The 17,716-nt window shown below is 36.3% G+C and overlaps 1 protein-coding gene across 6 annotated transcripts in view; it reads right to left on the bottom strand.

Annotated features, from left to right (window-relative positions):
• Window positions 1–1,865: 1,865 nt before the first annotated feature.
• The window catches only part of AGPS (alkylglycerone phosphate synthase), a 69,357-nt gene continuing 53,506 nt past the window's right edge, over window positions 1,866–17,716 (bottom strand). For 5 of the 6 annotated variants that reach the window (XR_014947993.1, XM_085552576.1, XM_085552578.1 and 2 more), the window contains 6 exons: window positions 17,346–17,415; window positions 16,299–16,360; window positions 14,855–14,944; window positions 14,310–14,409; window positions 13,537–13,594; window positions 1,866–6,994 (listed from right to left, as the gene is read on the bottom strand). Coding sequence is in view for 5 of the 6 variants with exons in the window: in XM_085552576.1 (XP_085408702.1) it covers window positions 6,873–6,994; window positions 13,537–13,594; window positions 14,310–14,409; window positions 14,855–14,944; window positions 16,299–16,360; window positions 17,346–17,415 (502 nt within the window). In the remaining variant the exon portion in view is untranslated. The remainder of the gene's footprint in view (window positions 6,995–13,536; window positions 13,595–14,309; window positions 14,410–14,854; window positions 14,945–16,298; window positions 16,361–17,345; window positions 17,416–17,716) is intronic. The other variant, XM_085552575.1, reaches the window with a different exon arrangement.

The following is a 17,716-nucleotide window of genomic DNA, read 5'->3' as shown; positions in this document are numbered from 1 at the left end:
TTTATTGTTGCTCTACAGCAACATAGTCCCTTCTGCTTGGCAGCCACTGCCAGATGTTCATTTCAGGGCAATTTAGCCACAGACAGGAGATACTGGCTTGCACTGCCCTTGCTCTGTTTTCCGTTAGTAATTCTCTTTGCTTCCTGGTTGCTATTTCATTAGCAATAAGTCATGCGACAGATAGGTAAGGCAACACAAAGAAATTTTTATTACATGTGCTGATGGATTGTGCTGTCTGCTGAAATTTTGCAGATTGAAAGCCCCCATGCTCCAAGTTGCAGTAACCCTTCATACCACACAAGAGCCTTTCTTTCTTTAGCTCCTCTGGTGCAGCAGTCACTCATCTCCTCCATCTAAAACCATAATTCCTGCTTCCTTAACTACATGCTGGCAATAACATGGAAGGACTCTACACCACTAAAGCTAGAGCAGCTCTTCATCAGAACATGCGTACTCTATTAACATGCATACAGATCCAGCTCATCGCTGTCTTTTCCAATGCCTTTTCTCTCCCTGCAACCCCTTTTCACAGCTTGTTCCCTGCAGTCTACTTTAATGCTGTGCGTTAAAAGGATCTGTCTTCTCAAGGAAACCAGCAGCTTCTGTTCTTTGTTTGCGTTTCTGTGATAAAATATGCTAAACTGAAAATGAGGTCTTGTTCACAGCAACGTTGTGAAAACATTAACAAAGAAGAACATTAACAAAAGCATTAACAAACACTGGCAAAACCACATCTTATTATTATCAGTATCATACCCAAGTCTTGTCAGCAAATGTCATTCTAGACCTGAATTTTTTTATTCAGTGTACAGCTCACCCATGCCTTCCTTACATTTGCTTTCTAACATTAGCCAGATTTACTTCCTGTAATGACTGGGTTTTATTGCCTCATCTCCACATGTATTTACCCAGCTGCTATGTATTTGCTAGGTGAGCATGTTTCAGAAGGGCTTTTAACCCTTGCCTCTGGGCAGTCAGGATTTCCTGTTCAGCAGCAGTAATAGAGTGAAACAGGAAACAGTGATGGCTGCTACCACTGGGTGGAAGGAAAAAAGGTCAACTGCCGTATTTGTACCTTCTCATTATTCCCATACCCAGACTTGTGGCTAGTCAGGATTGCTGTACAACCATTTATCAATGCCACAATTAATAATCAATCTCTGAGTAATTAAATTAGTCAAATTGCCCTGCCTGCGCATAGATCTATCCAAATCAACCTTTTATGTTTTCAGTATTTGCTGACCTTCATTTGAGCACATAACATCAATACCATTCATTGTCTTCAAACTGCTTCAAACACTTACTTTACTGAACTAGCACTGATTGGTGCAATAGCAATGCCAGATGTCCATATGCTTAGTGTTAGTGTTATCCATGGGAACAGAGCATAGACCTTCTAGTAGCCTGAAACAGGAATATTTTAACAAGGCCTTGTTGTGAGACTGTCAACTTTATGTTTTATTTTGTAGTGGTAAGATGTAACACTGAACCACACTGCAAAGTTTCGGAAGTCATTTGACATTCCACATCATTAGGGGAAAAGAAGGAGAAAAAAAAGAAAAAAAAAAGCTAATTTTAGATTAATTTTATGCAAAAACAGTCTTCTAATTTAATGCAAAACTTAAAAAAAAAAAGCGGCAGCTTGTACTTTACATTACTAGGTGCACAGTGTTTTGTCTGTCATCTCCTTTCCTATACACACCCTCAACGAAGTGACCAGCTCTTCCATTTTATGCTCTAGAAGGCTATAGCACTACGCTAAGTGCATTCATTTAGAAGCTGTTATACATTCCCCATTTTCACCATGAAAGCAGAGAGAGACTGAAGGCTCCTCAAACAGGAATATCATACTGGAGTTTCTGAACTGTCAATTGAAACAAATAGAGCTTTATTCTGAATCCAAATGAAACATACATAAAAGTTTCCCATAGAAAAGTTCCATTCTTGTTTTTTTCCCAAAGTCCCCAGCCCCCAAATTCATAAGTGAAACATTTCACAGCATTTCAGTAGATGTCTGTATTATTGCAACTAACATTGGTGATTACCGCAAGATTTAAAAATAAAAAAACCTGTATATCAAATACTTTTGAAACCAAGTTGTTAATTTCACACTAACAGAATTGGTGTTTTTCAGATACGCTATGTCAAACATTTGAAAATCTTCAGCTACCTCTATATTTGAGCACCATGTCAGACCTTAAAGCTGAATATGAACAGGGCAATCATCTGCCAATTCCTCTCTGCAGGAAGCAGCTAACAGAAACTGATGGCTTTTCCTAAAGGTAACATGAACTGAGAGTCAGAGGAGGCACTACAAAACCATAAACTGTGAGCCTTTAATATCCACACAGCTAGCAAGCCAAAACTTCGTGACCAATGGGATCTAGTTGTCATTCAGAGACAAGTATATCAGTATGTAAGACCTCCTTCATATTAAGTCTATCTAGATCTAAATAAGAATTACTGTGTTTTTATGCCTTTAACGGTTGGGAAACATACAAATAAAATGTGTGCATGACAGGTAGTTTTTCCCTTCCCTGTGAGCAAGGACACAGGAAATTTTGGTTAATATCAAGGAATGTTATAGTTCTACAAATAAACTTCGCTATTAAAACTCCTGTTCCCTGTATACTGTGGTCCTTGCAGGCTTTTTTAATAATAAGTATTGAAGAATTTACATTAATACAATACAACTCAACAGATCACAGAATGGTTTGAATTGTGACGGACTTTTAAAAGCCATCTAGTCCAACCCCCCTTAGTGAACAGGGACACCTACAGTTCCATCAGGTTTCTTGGAGCCCCATCCAACCTGACCTGGAATGTCTCTAAGGACAGAACATCCAGGCAACCTGTTCCAGTGCCTCACCACCCTTATTGTAAAATCTACCCTCCCTTAGTTTAAAAACCATTCCCGCTTCAGCTATCACAGCAGACCCTGAAAAAGGAGTCTGCCCCCTTCCTTCTTATAGACCCCCTTTAGAAACTGAAATGCTTTAATTCTCTGAAAGCCTTTAAGTCTCCAGGCTGAAGAGCTCTCTGTCTGTCTTCGTAGGGAATGTGTTTAACCCCTGGGATCATTACTGTGGTACTGCCCTGGATGTGCTCCAACAGGTCCATGCCTGCCCTGCACAGAGGATACCACATCTGGACAAGCAAGATGTAATTCCAGTCATTCTAACTTAAAGGACATAAAAGCTTTAGAGCAACTATGCAGATAACAGAAACTTATCTTCTGCTCACATACGCTTCATAAATACCATTCTTTCAATCATAGTCTAAGACTGTTACCAAGTAGCTTTTAAATCATATGTGCACATACTAACAGGATTGCATCTACTGCAATAGTTTAAACACAAAAGGTAAGGTATGATAAGGTATGCTCCTAAATTATCTTGATAGAGTAGTAGAAGGTGGCTTTGTTGCTCAAAATGGGAAAAACAAGGAAGACAAATTTCTGAACCATGTAGGCTTAAGGTTTTCAAGTGTTTTGCATTGCATGGGAGAAAAAAGCAGAAGTTCTGTTAGCATACAGTCATAAATTTAACCTATTTCTCTTTACAAGTGCTCAAACCTTCCTATGAATACACCTCAGGTCAGCTTGAACCAAGTTAAAATGAATCAAAAATGGTAAGTTTGGGGAGCATATTTGCTTAGCTTCAGCACAGAAACACATACTGGTTTAGGCCCATTTTGCTTTTATTAATAATATAAGTTTCTATTATCTCTTAACATTACAACTGAAAATTTTACAGTTAGTCTCACACTAAAATGACAAACACTGTTTGGCTTTATTTGCAAAAGTTGAATTACAACTTTGATAAACACACATTTCCAAGATTGGAGAAATGACTTGCGTTTTCTGGATTTCAGTGCTAATGTATCCCTGCCTCCGAAATTGGTTTAAGTTAATTAACATTGCTATGGAAGAACTATTTGGCCTGATCTCTGTTCTCAGCTGTAAGGCAAAGATGACATCTCTAATGTAACCACTGCACTGTAAGTAAAGTCAAGAAGAGAGATTTTTTTCTTTGACAAACATGTAGAGCCTGTGGTAATTTCTAACAGATTTCCCTTTTTTCTTTTATTATATTCTCTCCAAAACTTTCAGAAAGCTCTAAGCCAATGTAAATAGATCCGGTACTCAAGCCATACTCACTCAGCACCTTTCTTCCTTCCAAGGGAACCAAAGCTGCATAACAAGATGTCATGACAATCTTGATAAAAACTGTTTGTAACTTACATGTAGCCAAAATAGTTAACCAAATGAAAAAGTTATTTGGTATACCAAGACACACTTTTGATCTGCATGGATCAAGCTTCATCTCCAAACAGGCTGCAGCTAGTGGAAACCAAGTCTTCATCAAGAAAGTAGAGAATACAGAAGGAGTGGTGGAAGACGTAGTACTAAAAGGGAAAATTTCTTTTAAATGGCCTCCTAAACTTGTACAATGCTTCACTGTTTTCATCAGTAATTTAATGTGAAATAATTAAAGATATTGGTACTACACATATTTTAGCTGTAATTTCACTGACCTAAAGTCAGTTTCAAAGATAGAAAAAAATATTTAGGAAGACAGCGATCAGGTGGTCATTAGCAAAAACATCCATTACAGTTGTAGTTCATCTTCTCCTCACTGTTATGCAATGATATAACCTTAGGACTCCTACAACATGTTATTTGACCTTCCCATAGGACAAGTGATGTGCAGTAAAGATTTTTACTGCATTTTTAATAACTTCAGCAGCCAGTGGCTACTTAAAGGTTAGAAATAGAAAGCATACGTAAGTTTTATCTGTGTAACTTCAATAAAGCAAGGGATTCTAGTTATGTTTGTGCCATCATTTTACAAAAAGGTTTCACACGCTTTCCTTCAAAACTGATTATTAGTAGCTAGACAAATAATTTCATTGAGGGACATAAGAAAACACCCTTCATATTTACCAACGTGTAGAAAGGCGTCTGTTAGTGATAGTAGTCACTGGCAAGATTCCAGTGGTGGTCAAGTAACCACCACTGTGCAGTATGTGAGATGAGGAATTCCCCTGCATAAACATAAACAGATTCACTCTGCTGAGACACCACTGTGTACACATAAATGAAGGAATACTAAACCACAGTGTGAAAAGTCAGTTTCCTGAAAGAGACTCCACCTATTATTTTGGTTGCTGCTGAAATACAAACTCTGAGCCAAGAACAAAAACTGAGAAGACCAGATCGTATCAAACTGTTGTGAAATAGACCACCAGAAAGAAATCTAGCCGCATTACAAGTATTGCATTAACCGCCTATTTCATGTCCTGCAGATCACGAGAAGTATCTTGACAGCATGCATTTTAAAGTGACTTCTTTGGGTTTTCATCATTTTAACTACAGAATTGAAATTAATTTTTAAACAAGTTCAAGGTTTTGTCTGATATACAGCTTTTTGAGCATCTTCTTTTTTGTATACTACTAAAACTAAGAGCTAATTAAACAGTATTCTAAAAGAGTTTAAAAACAAGAAATACTTCTTTTTTTTTTTTTCCATCTCATTAAGGGCAATGCTAATAAAAAAGGTGTCCAAACTGACACAACAGCATTGTGAAGCAGTTGGCTAGAGAGAGTGTGTCCTCAAAGGACAGTCCATGTTTTTGTGTTTGTTTGTTTTTAAATCTTATGCAATCATATACATTAATTATCAAAAAGGCTAGTCACATGCTTTAAGAAAACAACCCACCTCACAACTGTATCATGAGTACTGACAAATAACTTTAGTTTGTTTAACTGATCAAGATTCAAGTTTCGATGTAAAAATGCTTACTTGCATACCATACTGATCAAGAAAATATTTCATTTTCTTATAGTTAAATGGATAATTAAAGTTGCGGCTACTGGTGAAGTAGATAAATGATTCATAAAGGCCATAGGAAACTGTACAAAACTAAAAAGGGAAACCTCACTTTCAGAATGATAGTATGTCCACTTCAGTTTTATTAAACCATTGAGACTGTTTCAAAAGACAGTGCTGGGCAGTTTCACTTGAATAGCCAAAATTTTTTTTTCTTTTACTGAAAAAGATATTTTGCATTTCTGCAAAATAAACAAAAAGAGGAGCAAAACCATACACACCAGGACTGCAGTACAGATGAAGGCAAAGTTTTGTTACAAACCTGTTATTAACATACAGTGAGAAATGTCCATTGTACAAAAACTAACAATGACTGACCTACGATTAATTTAAGATAATCCCAGCAATGCAAATACAACTCAGAACAGCTCAATTGTTCACAATTTTACAATAGTTATTAAGGTGGGAGGCTGACTTTTTAGAAACAGTTTGACTTGCATCGTCTTTTTTGATCAAAGCCTACATTTGTGCTTTAAGTATTCGCCGGTTACAAATCTGTTACATACCTAATGCTTCAGCACAGAGTAGTAATCCTTGGTGTAATCTCATCTGTCTCCTAGCTGCTTTCCTTCAGCAAGAGGCTGGGTTGAGCAGCTGCTTCTGTAGAAAACACTGTTGTCAGTCTTTGTTCTCCTTGCAGGGGGATGCTTTAGTAAGAAACAGCTGGCTGTATCCAGCATTGAAAATATTGTCAGCTGCGTTGCCTACCCAAACTTGGAAAATCAAATTAGCATTTCCTGGCTGGTAATGTACTTTATGCCCAATGGGTTGCTTAAGAGCATTATAAGTAAAAATCCATAAACGTTAACAGCAATGTTTAAACTTTATTGGGGAGCAGGGGATGGCAAAAATCAATGTGAGATACTAGCTTCAAAGTTTAGGCTATGTTATATTTGATTACTGGGATATCAGTACAATGAAAATGGAGGAATTTCAATGGTAATTTTGAAGAAGTTTCGGTACACCATGTTGTGCAGGGCTTTATAAAAGATTTTTGTTTCCAAAGATGTTATTGGGGTCCACATATTCTTTAACAGATTTCAGCATTCCCAGACCAACATCAGAGATACTCTCCTTCATCCAGCGCTTCCGCAATTTGCCTACTAGAAAAACAAAAACAAAGAGTTTCAATATACAGCAGGATTCTAAGAGCCAATCAATCTTGTGACCATGAATGAATAAACACTGTGTGATAAATGCTTTTATTCAAAAATGAGAAATGTTTTGCTTTATTTGATTTATTGAGCCCACCAGACTATCAAGCTCATTAAGCTCTGCATACTCCCAGAGGAAGACTGTGTTCCACACTGTCTACTTTCTTTAGAAACTATGAAATTTAGATGAAGCTTAGGCTGAAATCACCCGTTCTCTTAAAACAGCGACTTGGTAGCAAGTTTTCAAATGATGCATTTTTTTTTAAGTAGAAAACTAAATAAGACATTACTGAAAAGTAGAACTCCACACCTCTTGATTGCTTTAAAAAGAATGTGCTCGAGAATCAAAAACAAACTTAAAACAGTATTGATTTAAATTAAAAAAATATATATTTTCTGAAGAGAAAGCTCGAAGACTAGTTATCAGTCACCAGCATATCTTGTTTTATTTGAAAAGCTCTGTGCACGCTGGCTCTTGCAGACACCATTACACAAAAGCTTATTTTCCATGTTAAAATGGATATTCACAACCTACACCAAACACAAAGCAAAGCTGAAACACTAGCCATTTAAGAACTCATTTCACTAAATTCTCACAGTGGTTCTGTTAAACGGCCAAGTGCTCATACAATAATTAACCAAGTCATCGACTCCGATTTAACAGATTGTGCAAAATATTGGCCATTCTTTCATTAAACACAGTATAGCATTTACCTTGTCATCCTTACCTTGTCACAACCCATTTGTCAGTACGATGTGATATAGTAAAGATTTGAGAGGCAGATGCTTTAAGAGTATCTGAACCTAAATTCAAGCCATCTTTTGTGCCCTGTTCTCAGGGTAACCATCAAACTGTCATCAGAATAATAAATTACAGAGACACCTCTGGAGAACAGAGTATACTTGTTTATACCTTAAGGAATGAGCTAGTTATAAAGCCAACTGAAAAAGCAAACGTGAGAAAGAAGGAAATCTACAGAAATAGAAAGCAACTATTACCAGTATTCATGTAAAGAGCAAAGATCGTAACTGAAGGGACTAAAACATTATTCATGCAGTAGGAACTGTGGTAGCCCAGCTCAAAAAAAAAGAACACGACAACCCAAGTGCAAACACACCACCGTTACAATTTGACAGAGCAAGTTGAGGTAGCTGCATTTTAACTGGGGGAACTTTAATACTAATACTACCACACACAAAAAAATAGAAAATAGGCATGGATGTGGTCTGTCCATCATCTCAAGTCACTCTCACTGGCTCATACATAAGCAGCTGAAGAACAGTCATTACCATTCTTAACTGTTATCTGTAATATAGTTTCAGTGAATGTGTCCTGTGGTTATGGATGTAATTGTCCTGAAAAGACTGCAAACAACTGCTCCAACAAGATGGAGCACATTAGAATCACAGCAGGATGCCCAACAGCTAGCATGCCTGCCTCTTTTACACCTCCAGTAATAATGCAATTCCACAAGGAACTGAACTACTGTCTGAGCAGCACCAAACAGTCATTGCATATTTAATGAAGTTGCTCACCAAGTGCTGGAAAACAGAAGGTGCTTGGAGTGCATCATTAGCTCTGTCAAAGTGATAATTTACACATCTATCTTGTCAAATTTTCTATGGTTTATACTTTTGCAATAATAAATCTAACATACATTTGATCAGTGAACTGTAAAGAAAAAAAAACCTGTACTAGTTACCAGTGGTCCTTCACAAACATTCAATGAAAATGTTCGTGAAAATAAGATATACATGGATTTTTCAGCTATAGACTATGGAAAGCTTTGTGCAGATGAGAGCACTACACAGAAAAGCAATATAGATAGTTTGTTTCACTTCAGGTTAGTTCTGCCCTTTGAATATTTCTTCTTCCTCCATAGGGCAATACAATCAACATCAAGGATGAGAAGAGAAAAGGAAGACGAAAATACAATAACATTAAAACATGTTCCCATGGATGTAAAATGACTACAAATAGCAAAAATTACTTAATTCTGCCAAGATTGGCCAGAAAAACAGCTTTGGACTCAAGGAAGTCCTAACTTTCCTACCAATAAAAGGTCTCAGTTGAACCTGCTCATACCATGGACTAGAGAAAACAGTTTCTAGCCTACAGAAGGTAGGTCATTACCTTTAAAGCCAGGAGGATGCAATTTATCTATAACTGACAAGAGATCAAATTAATCACATTTCATATGCTGCATCACAACAGTATTAAAGATTACCAACTCAGCGCAACACTGTCAACCACTACAAATTGGTCATAGAAGTCCTATACACACCTTTATACACCCAGTGCCTGTGGAATCAACTGATAACAAATACAACTTCTTATTCTTTCATTCTAACCTTGCATCTTTAATTCTCCAAAATGAATGGTGAGATTAAGTTTAAAATTTTTAAAAGTAGCAATTGCTCTATTCCTGACACATGCTAGGACCATAAACATTCACTGCTAGGAAGCTGGAATATTTGCCAGCACTCAAGACTAGTCAAATTCAATTTGAAGCTCTGCTTACTTCACACAGTACAAACACCTGAGCATGACAAAGAGCCTGCTTCAAACAAATCACATACCTCAAACCAGAAAGCCAACAAGGGTGTGCAGTAGCAACTCAGAAAGACAGTCCAAAACCTGATTTCATGATCTTTTTTTTGTTTTATTACCATTATATTCCGTGTGTTAAGGAAACACATAAGCTGGAAAAAAAAAGCTTTTCTGCAATTCTGATACATACTGGTCCATAATCATGAAGGCTGTGGTTGCTCATCTTTGAGGATGCAGATGGATGGCAGCTAGAAATCTAGCTATGAATGGAGCCAGCAAACAGCAGGCAGCAATCAGTTTTCTCACTTAAGGAAATCAAGTACTTGAGCACACATGTACAGGTTTGTAAGGGAAGTTAGTGTAGCTGATGGATCCCAGGAATAGCCCTACCCCCAGTGCAGAATAGATTTACAGCACTGTGTGGTCCCAGGGGATAAAGGCTGCAGTGGTACTACACTTCCTCCACTCCAGTCCTTTCAGTGTAAAGAGGCAATTAATGCAGAGCAATAGCTCTACAGAAGGAGAAATAGTAACACGGATCAAAAGAAGGATGGGGCTCTTCCAGCTGTAGAATGCTCTTCTTGCAGCCGGTAGTTTCTTGCAGGAAGCAACGTTGCACTCCTAGAAATTGCTTCCCAAAAATTACTCTTCTAGAGAGAGTTCTGAAATACACTGAGAAAGGTCAGTGCATTTATCTAATACTTCAATAGAAGTTGAAAACTTGGTCTTTTGTATTTATTTGGTGAAAAAAGACACCAAAGATGATCACATCTGTTGTGATCTTCAGTAGACTAAGGAAGGAAAATATGACTGACAGATTATTTCACATAATGAAGGTTTCCTGATGCCTGAAAATTGACAGTATAAACTCCTCCTTCTAATTAACAAGTTCTTAATTTATAAAATTAAGTATGGTCAGCCTCCAGACATTAACTTAAAGAGGACACTTTTTTTGTAGAACTGCACAAGGACTTTTCATTATAACTCTACCACTCCCCACAGGAAATAATTCCAGATATTGTAGTCTGCATGGATTACTGCAAAGTACATCTTAAGGCATGGCTTCCTAGTGATACCACAGAATTGCAGTGTCAAAAATGAAACTGACTGCACATCTATTTTGTACATCCCTTTTTCTTTCTTCAGAGCTTTTCTACATAAATTCCCAGGAAATCAATAAAATAACTTACATTTTTGTAGAGCCTGGGTTATATTAATCTTTATTTAGTCAATTTGTCTAGAATGAATTTTCTCCTACTTTCTATGACATTATGTGTCTAAATGAATGTATTTTGCCCAAAACCACAAGCTGATAATTACTGATAATTAAGTAACCAGTTGTTTGAACATCACCTGCAATGCAAAGAACCTATTTCTAGTTTTACATGGGTACATAACTTGGCAATACAGAAGAGATCAAGGCCAAATCCAGCCAGCTCCCTTCTCATGCTGTACTCTAAAGCAAAAACACTTAGGAGTTTTAACTAGTGATATTTCCTAAGCAAATGTTATTTTATGTATACAAAAAAGCATACTCTATCCCAAAATACAAGTCATTGTTAAACTGAAAGGCCAAGTTCATTACACTGATGTACATGTCTGGCATTACTATAGCTTCTTGTGTCCATGAGATGCTTGCTTTAAGAGGCTGGTATTGATACACTTCTGCAATTCTTTTTCTGGTATGTTCCTGTACTTATAAGCAAGGCTGTGAGCTGTAATCCCTTAACCAAAAAGAGTTATGCTTCTTTTAAGGTTTAAATCTCAAAAACTGCTATGGGATCAGGAAATACTCTCACAACCCTCCTAACTGACTGAAAGTTAAACATTTTTGTTAGCATGAGGAAAAGAGAGAATAGATGCTGGGATTAAAAAGAATCTGAACTTAAGTCTTTCTGAAATTACTCTTAATGTAAAACAAAGACTGCTATGATTTTAGTTCTCCTTGTGCATGGCAGCTACGGGCAAACCTGCAGTTAGTATTTCTCCAGATGTAAACTAATTTAGTGCTTTACACATCTCAAACTGTCATATATGACCACTTCCTCACTCAGAGTGGATGAAGATTGACTTAAGCAAGCTTTGTATTTCCTATAGCCTCAAGTCCCAGACTACATCTGTTTTCTTTGATACACAAAACCGGAGTTAAAATAGCTCCATTTATCACAGCATGATTGTAGGCAGACAAACCAGCCTGTCTGCTTCCAGATAGTGAAAACAACTGTTATTAATCACAATTACAAGACAAATACTAAAATAAACTGCACCAGTATTTTCTTTTACCACCCCTGCCCCCAACAGACTGATTTTAGCAAGGCTAGGAATGTCAGGGCCTGAAGGTCAGTAAATAAAATTGATATTATAAGGCTAATTTTCAGCAGCACATCTACTATGAACAGGGAAAAAAAAAAAAAAAAAAAAAAAAAAAAGGAATCTTGTCTTGCCAGACACAAAGACTTAAAGCAGAAAAGATTTGTCAGGCTCTAAAAGGAACAAGAAAAGTCTAACAGAAATCAAGTTGTCTGAACCTATGAAGTCAGAAAGATCAAGTATGTAAGGGTATCAAAGTGGTGCATAAGTAATTTTTTCTTGCCCACAATGCTGTAAGCAAAATTTCAGATGGTGAGGGCAAATGCATTCAATCATGACAAGCTACAGCTGCATCTGAGTTAATGGATGAAATGCTAGTCTCAGTAAAATACAGTTGCCACAACAGGAGAGACCACAGTAGCAGATCAAGAGGGTAATTCTACATCCATATTTTGAAAACTGATTGGTCTATACACTATAATACTAAATACTTAATACTAACACTATAATACTATAGAAAAAATTAATCAGGAAACAATAAATGCATATTAAAAATATTGAAAACGCTTTCACTTATGTTTTCAATATTTACACATATTCCAATATTCTAATATTGCAATTTCCATCACAAAGATGTATGTCTGAGACAGCCCTAGACATAAGTGTCAAGCCCTGGAATTCACCAATGTGTTTTAAAACACTGCTTCTACACTTCATCTTTTTCCCCCACAGAGAGCTTTCTTAGAATTACTTAATTTTTATTTTATTTTAAACCATTATAGTTCTTACTCCTTGCTCTTATTTCCATGGCTGGGCAATGCTCCAAGAGAATAGAGAAGAAATGTATTTTAAATCTGTTTGAAGCTACACAAGTCAAAAGGAATTCAGAATACATTTTCCTGACATTTGAGTTTACAGCACTATATAGGACACCATCAAATTAACCAGGCTACCTCAATATGTGGGAAAAGCATATGTAAATTATCAGGGTAATATTTACACATTTAATTGATTCTAAACCTTACTATTAAGGCACAGAAACAGCTTGCAAATAAACTAGTAACACATTAAAAATTATTTTCAAACCACAAGAGTGGAAAATGAATAATCAGATGTTAGCAGACAGAAATAAAGTTAATATGCATAGTTCAGCTAAAGTGCCAAGCAATTTTATGCAGATATTATCACTAAGTGGTCTGGAATTAGGGGTAAACAGCATTCACCTAGATGCAAGGGACATTAAGTTGCACTTCTTAGAGCTGTTTAGCTTGTTTATGTAAATGAATATGCCTCTTCATGAGGTTCAGTAGAAGCTGCTTATGACAAACTTATATACTATCTTTTCAGCTTTTCAGATAGCCTGTAGATTTCCTGCCAAAGGAATGCCTTGAGGCTGCTATTCATAAATATATGATGCTATACAACTGGACATTGAGCAAACCAGGACTAGTGATGCTTCTGCTGATGTTTGGTAAAGGGGTGTGAAGTTTCTAGAAAGACTGATAAAATTTATTTTGAGTAATTTAGAAATATTTTGAATGCATTAAATGAAATGTTCTGTTGAAAACTATTTGATGTATTCACAAATACTTATTAGTTTTAAAAAAAATTAACAACAGACTGAGAATACCTCCATGGTGATGTGAGAGACTTCCTCCATTGGCAAGTATTTCTTCTCTAGCAGCCCTCTAGATGGGAAAGATAAGATATTTAACATTAAATGCACAATATATTTGGTCTTCGTCAAATGCTTGCTAGAGTAAGCACTTTAACAGGTGTATAAAACAAGTTAGAAACATGTAGGGTACACAATAAAAGTGAACATTTCATCTCAAGTCTGCGGATGAATTTAAGTAGGAATTTTCCAAACAAACCCTATAAAAGCCAAGATATTTCAAAGCACATCTGTTATAACAAAACTATTGTTCCAGAACAGAATATTCCGGATCACTCTCCCCTTGCCAAAACTAAATTAGTCTACTGGGCTGGGGAGCTCATCTAGAAGATGGATAAGTGCCTACTGAAAAGGAAACAAGTTCCCCAGAGTGACTAAAGTTTCTCATTCAGAAAGGAATTTAGATTCAGATTTTTCTGTGGATGACAAAGTAAGGTGCTTTAGAAATGACTTCCCTTTTGCATGTGAAGCTTGTGGCAAAAATAAAAAAATAATTTAGTTTTCTATGTTGATGAAGAAATATTTGAACACTTTCATGCTAAAATACTCACCTTGCACCTCTCAGTACACTGTTTAGGGCGTACTTCTCCTAGCTGCTCATGATCAAAGTTTTATAAGTACACTATGAAGACTTTTCCTACAAAACTCAATTAGCTTGGCCAACAAGTTTGGCACACGTTACAGAATATTAGCATCTCTTCCTTAACTGACACTCTTATATACTTTACCTCAATTTCTTCATAGACATGAATAGGATCACTAATCCCTCTGTAGTTAAAGGCAAAGTAGAAATAGACACATGCACCGGCATCGTAAGTCTGTGTCACCCTGCAGAAGAGAACTGCGTTACAAACGGAGCTATATGGTATGGTAACATCAGCCACTATATCACTCTACACAACTCGAAGTAACTCACTTGATTTTTAAAGGGTAACTTTAGAAGAAAAAAAGTTTGGTTTTGCACTTACTTTGTAAGAATGAATCAATGCAATGACTTTCAGAGAGCTAAAGTTCTTAAATTAGCCTTATTTTGCTAGTATGCACCAGAGAGTTGAGCACACACATCAAGACTAATGATGTGCCATTAATCTTTTGAAATTATTACTATTACGTGTAACCTACTTGCAGGTTAAAGAGAAAAGTCAAGATGACTAAGCTTTATTCTGTCATTAGCAGATGACTGCCAACTAGGTAGTAAGTTTCATGATCTCTTAGTTGGGTTACTAATAATAGATTCTAGAAATGTAAGTATTTGAGTTGTTCCTTGGCTTACCTGCAGGTGGAAAAGGGAGCAAATTGAACACCTTTTTCCTTGCATTCTCTTACTATCCTTTCCTTCACATTCCTACAGAGGTCTAAAACCCTGTAACAGAAAACATTGAAGTCTTAGTAAGATTTTATAATGCTTAATATGGCAGTGAGTTATTAAATCTTGCCATAAGCCTTATTTACTTTGCTTTTAGTAATTTATACACACCTCAGCACACCCAGGCACATTCAAAGCATTATAAAATATTCAAGAATATATTTTCCAAAAGACCAGTTATTTAATTATATATTCCCCCCTAGGGTGTGCAGCACCATTCATGTTGTGTAACTTGATTTTTTTAGGCATTTTACACAGACATAAAGCTACTTTGCTTGATGATGGCTGTTATATATGAGAGAAAATAATCTATTTAATGGATTAGCAAGAAAGTGTCTTTTTCAAATATGTTCAGTCAGGTACGGGGCACTTGATTTGTGAAAAACTGCATAGCTCTTATTAGCCAAAGTACAAAAAGGCTTTGAAAGTATTTGCTTTGGTAATCACAACTTTAATCACAACTTAAGAAACATATTTGAAATTCTTACATAACAACACATTCTCTCAGGTAGAACAAACACCAACTTACAGCTAACAAGTGAGTGTACTTCAAGACTTATAAAGCTGAAGTAAAATAAACAATATTGCTTTAAAAATCACCCTTCTCAAGTTTCTCCCACTCACTTGGACAGGCTCTAGCAATTTTCAAAGCCAAGGCCAGAATTTACCACTGCCACTAAATTTAGTAGCAAAGATACAATGTTACCAGCTCACATCACAGTTTCCATATTTTCCACTTTGCACTAGTGACAAGGTCACACTAAAATCAGTTTAGATTCTGCTTTAAGAGGTTTCTGGCTTATCAAATGGAAGCATTCAAAATAATTTCACATTTTAAACTATACTGTGGTCTTGCATTTCCCAGCTACAGCTAAAATAAGCTTGGTTCAAAAAGCCTTAATTATGAGCAAAAGTTACACTTCAGTTCTTTCATTTCCTCACATTACTGCATGGAAAAAAAATACATATTTTTTTTTTCACGACCTTCAGTACAAATTTTTCTGCTTAAAATACAAGCCGATCCCATACATGTGGCTGTTTATCACACAATACGTTTATTGTAGCCACTACCCAGCCTAAGAAGCTGGATAATTTCACATCTTGGATCTGTTACAGCAAGTTAACCTAAACAGAAATATTACTGAATACTTGCCTACAATGCATTTAGAAAATCCTGAAACACAATTTACCAGCAACTTTAGCAAAAACACAGCTGTAAGATTTGAGGCACATCAGGGAGCCTCCCATACACATAAGGCTTAAATTAAATTAAGTTTCCTCATGAGCAAGCACAAGTTTGAATGAAATCAGGTACAAGGTTCTAAGCAATACTGAAGAATAATCAATTTACCTATCCCAAGGAACAGATGTCTCAAACGATTCTCCTATTACATAGTAATCCAGACCCAGATCCTAATAAACAGAGAAAGGAAATTATCAATAATATTCAGCACCAACATCTGGGATTCCAGTGTAGGATACACTGCTAGCAGCTGAGCAACTTTGGATTCCTTAAGAAAGAAAGAAAGAAAGTATTTAGCAAAAACAGCCATCTGTACCAGTGACATTAGTTTATAGTTATAGAAGTGGCACAGCTCTTCTAAGGCAGTTGACACTTTCATGTCATGGCCATTAGACAGCTTGCCAGAGTGTCCATATGCTTCCACTATCAAATATTTGTGCCACTAGCACCAATCCAAAAATCCACTGATCTGATCAGCATAACATCTAATAAAACTAGTTACTTGAAACCAAAGTTCTATCTAGGATTTAAGTTCTACCAAGGAAGCAAAAAGACAAGAAACATTCTACCCATTTTACCTACAGCCTGAAATAAAACAAAATTAAATGATTTGTCCCAAACTAGAGAGGCCAAACAAAACGTAGCACTAGGGACATCCATAATATTCTGAAAAAATCTCTTAAACCAATACGACTGAAGTCCATAAAAGCAGCTGCACCAGTTCAGACTGAAATTTATTCACCCTGAAATTCTTGAATTCTCATTCAAACTGTGGCTATAAGTGGACGTTCAAAGAGTAGTAGCTGAGTGATCACATATATACTGTGAGTACTCTTCCAGCTCAGAATAATTTCAACCTATGGATTTGTAAGTCTGATCTGGTTTATTTAGCAACTGTCAATTACAAATTACCCCATATAGGTAACATTTTTTGTTGTTTAAATGTACAAATTTATGTTTATAAGGTATTTAGCAGATCAAGTTCCACAAGTAAACACTACAGAGATGGAATAAAAAGAATCCTCTAAGAAGTCTAATTTAGAGAACATCCAAGGCAATCTGCATTTTGAATTCAGGAAACATCTTCAAAGATATCTCTAGGTTTTGTTTTATTAATTAACAAATGTTTCAGTAGGAGGCAAAGAGGTAACCTACCCGAAGGTAAGCAATGACAAACGTCAGCATATATCCTCGCTGTCCGTTATCTTCCCCAGCTGCCAAACCACTGCAATTAAGGAGTTTAATTAACTTTCCAGCATGGTATTCAGAGGCTTTAAAAAAAATAACCAGAAAACCAACACTTCGATTCTGAAACATTTGTGCAAGTTTATCTGTCTCCAAGCTGCATCACAATAGCTGAAAACAGACTCTTAGTAAACGCAGGCACAACTTCTGCCCTTCAAAATGCTCAGAGAGAAGGAGGTTGGGTAGAAAAAGAAGAAAAAAAAAAGTAAAAAAAAATCAGGGAAAGCAGTCAATTTTCATAGGACTAACTTTGTAGTGTAGTTACTCATAAGTGGACACAC

This window comes from Coturnix japonica, chromosome 7 (assembly GCF_054131305.1).
Source record: "Coturnix japonica strain WE chromosome 7, WE-NBRP24, whole genome shotgun sequence".
NCBI classification, from domain to species: domain Eukaryota; kingdom Metazoa; phylum Chordata; class Aves; order Galliformes; family Phasianidae; genus Coturnix; species Coturnix japonica.
This window is presented reverse-complemented; position numbering and strand designations above follow the sequence as displayed.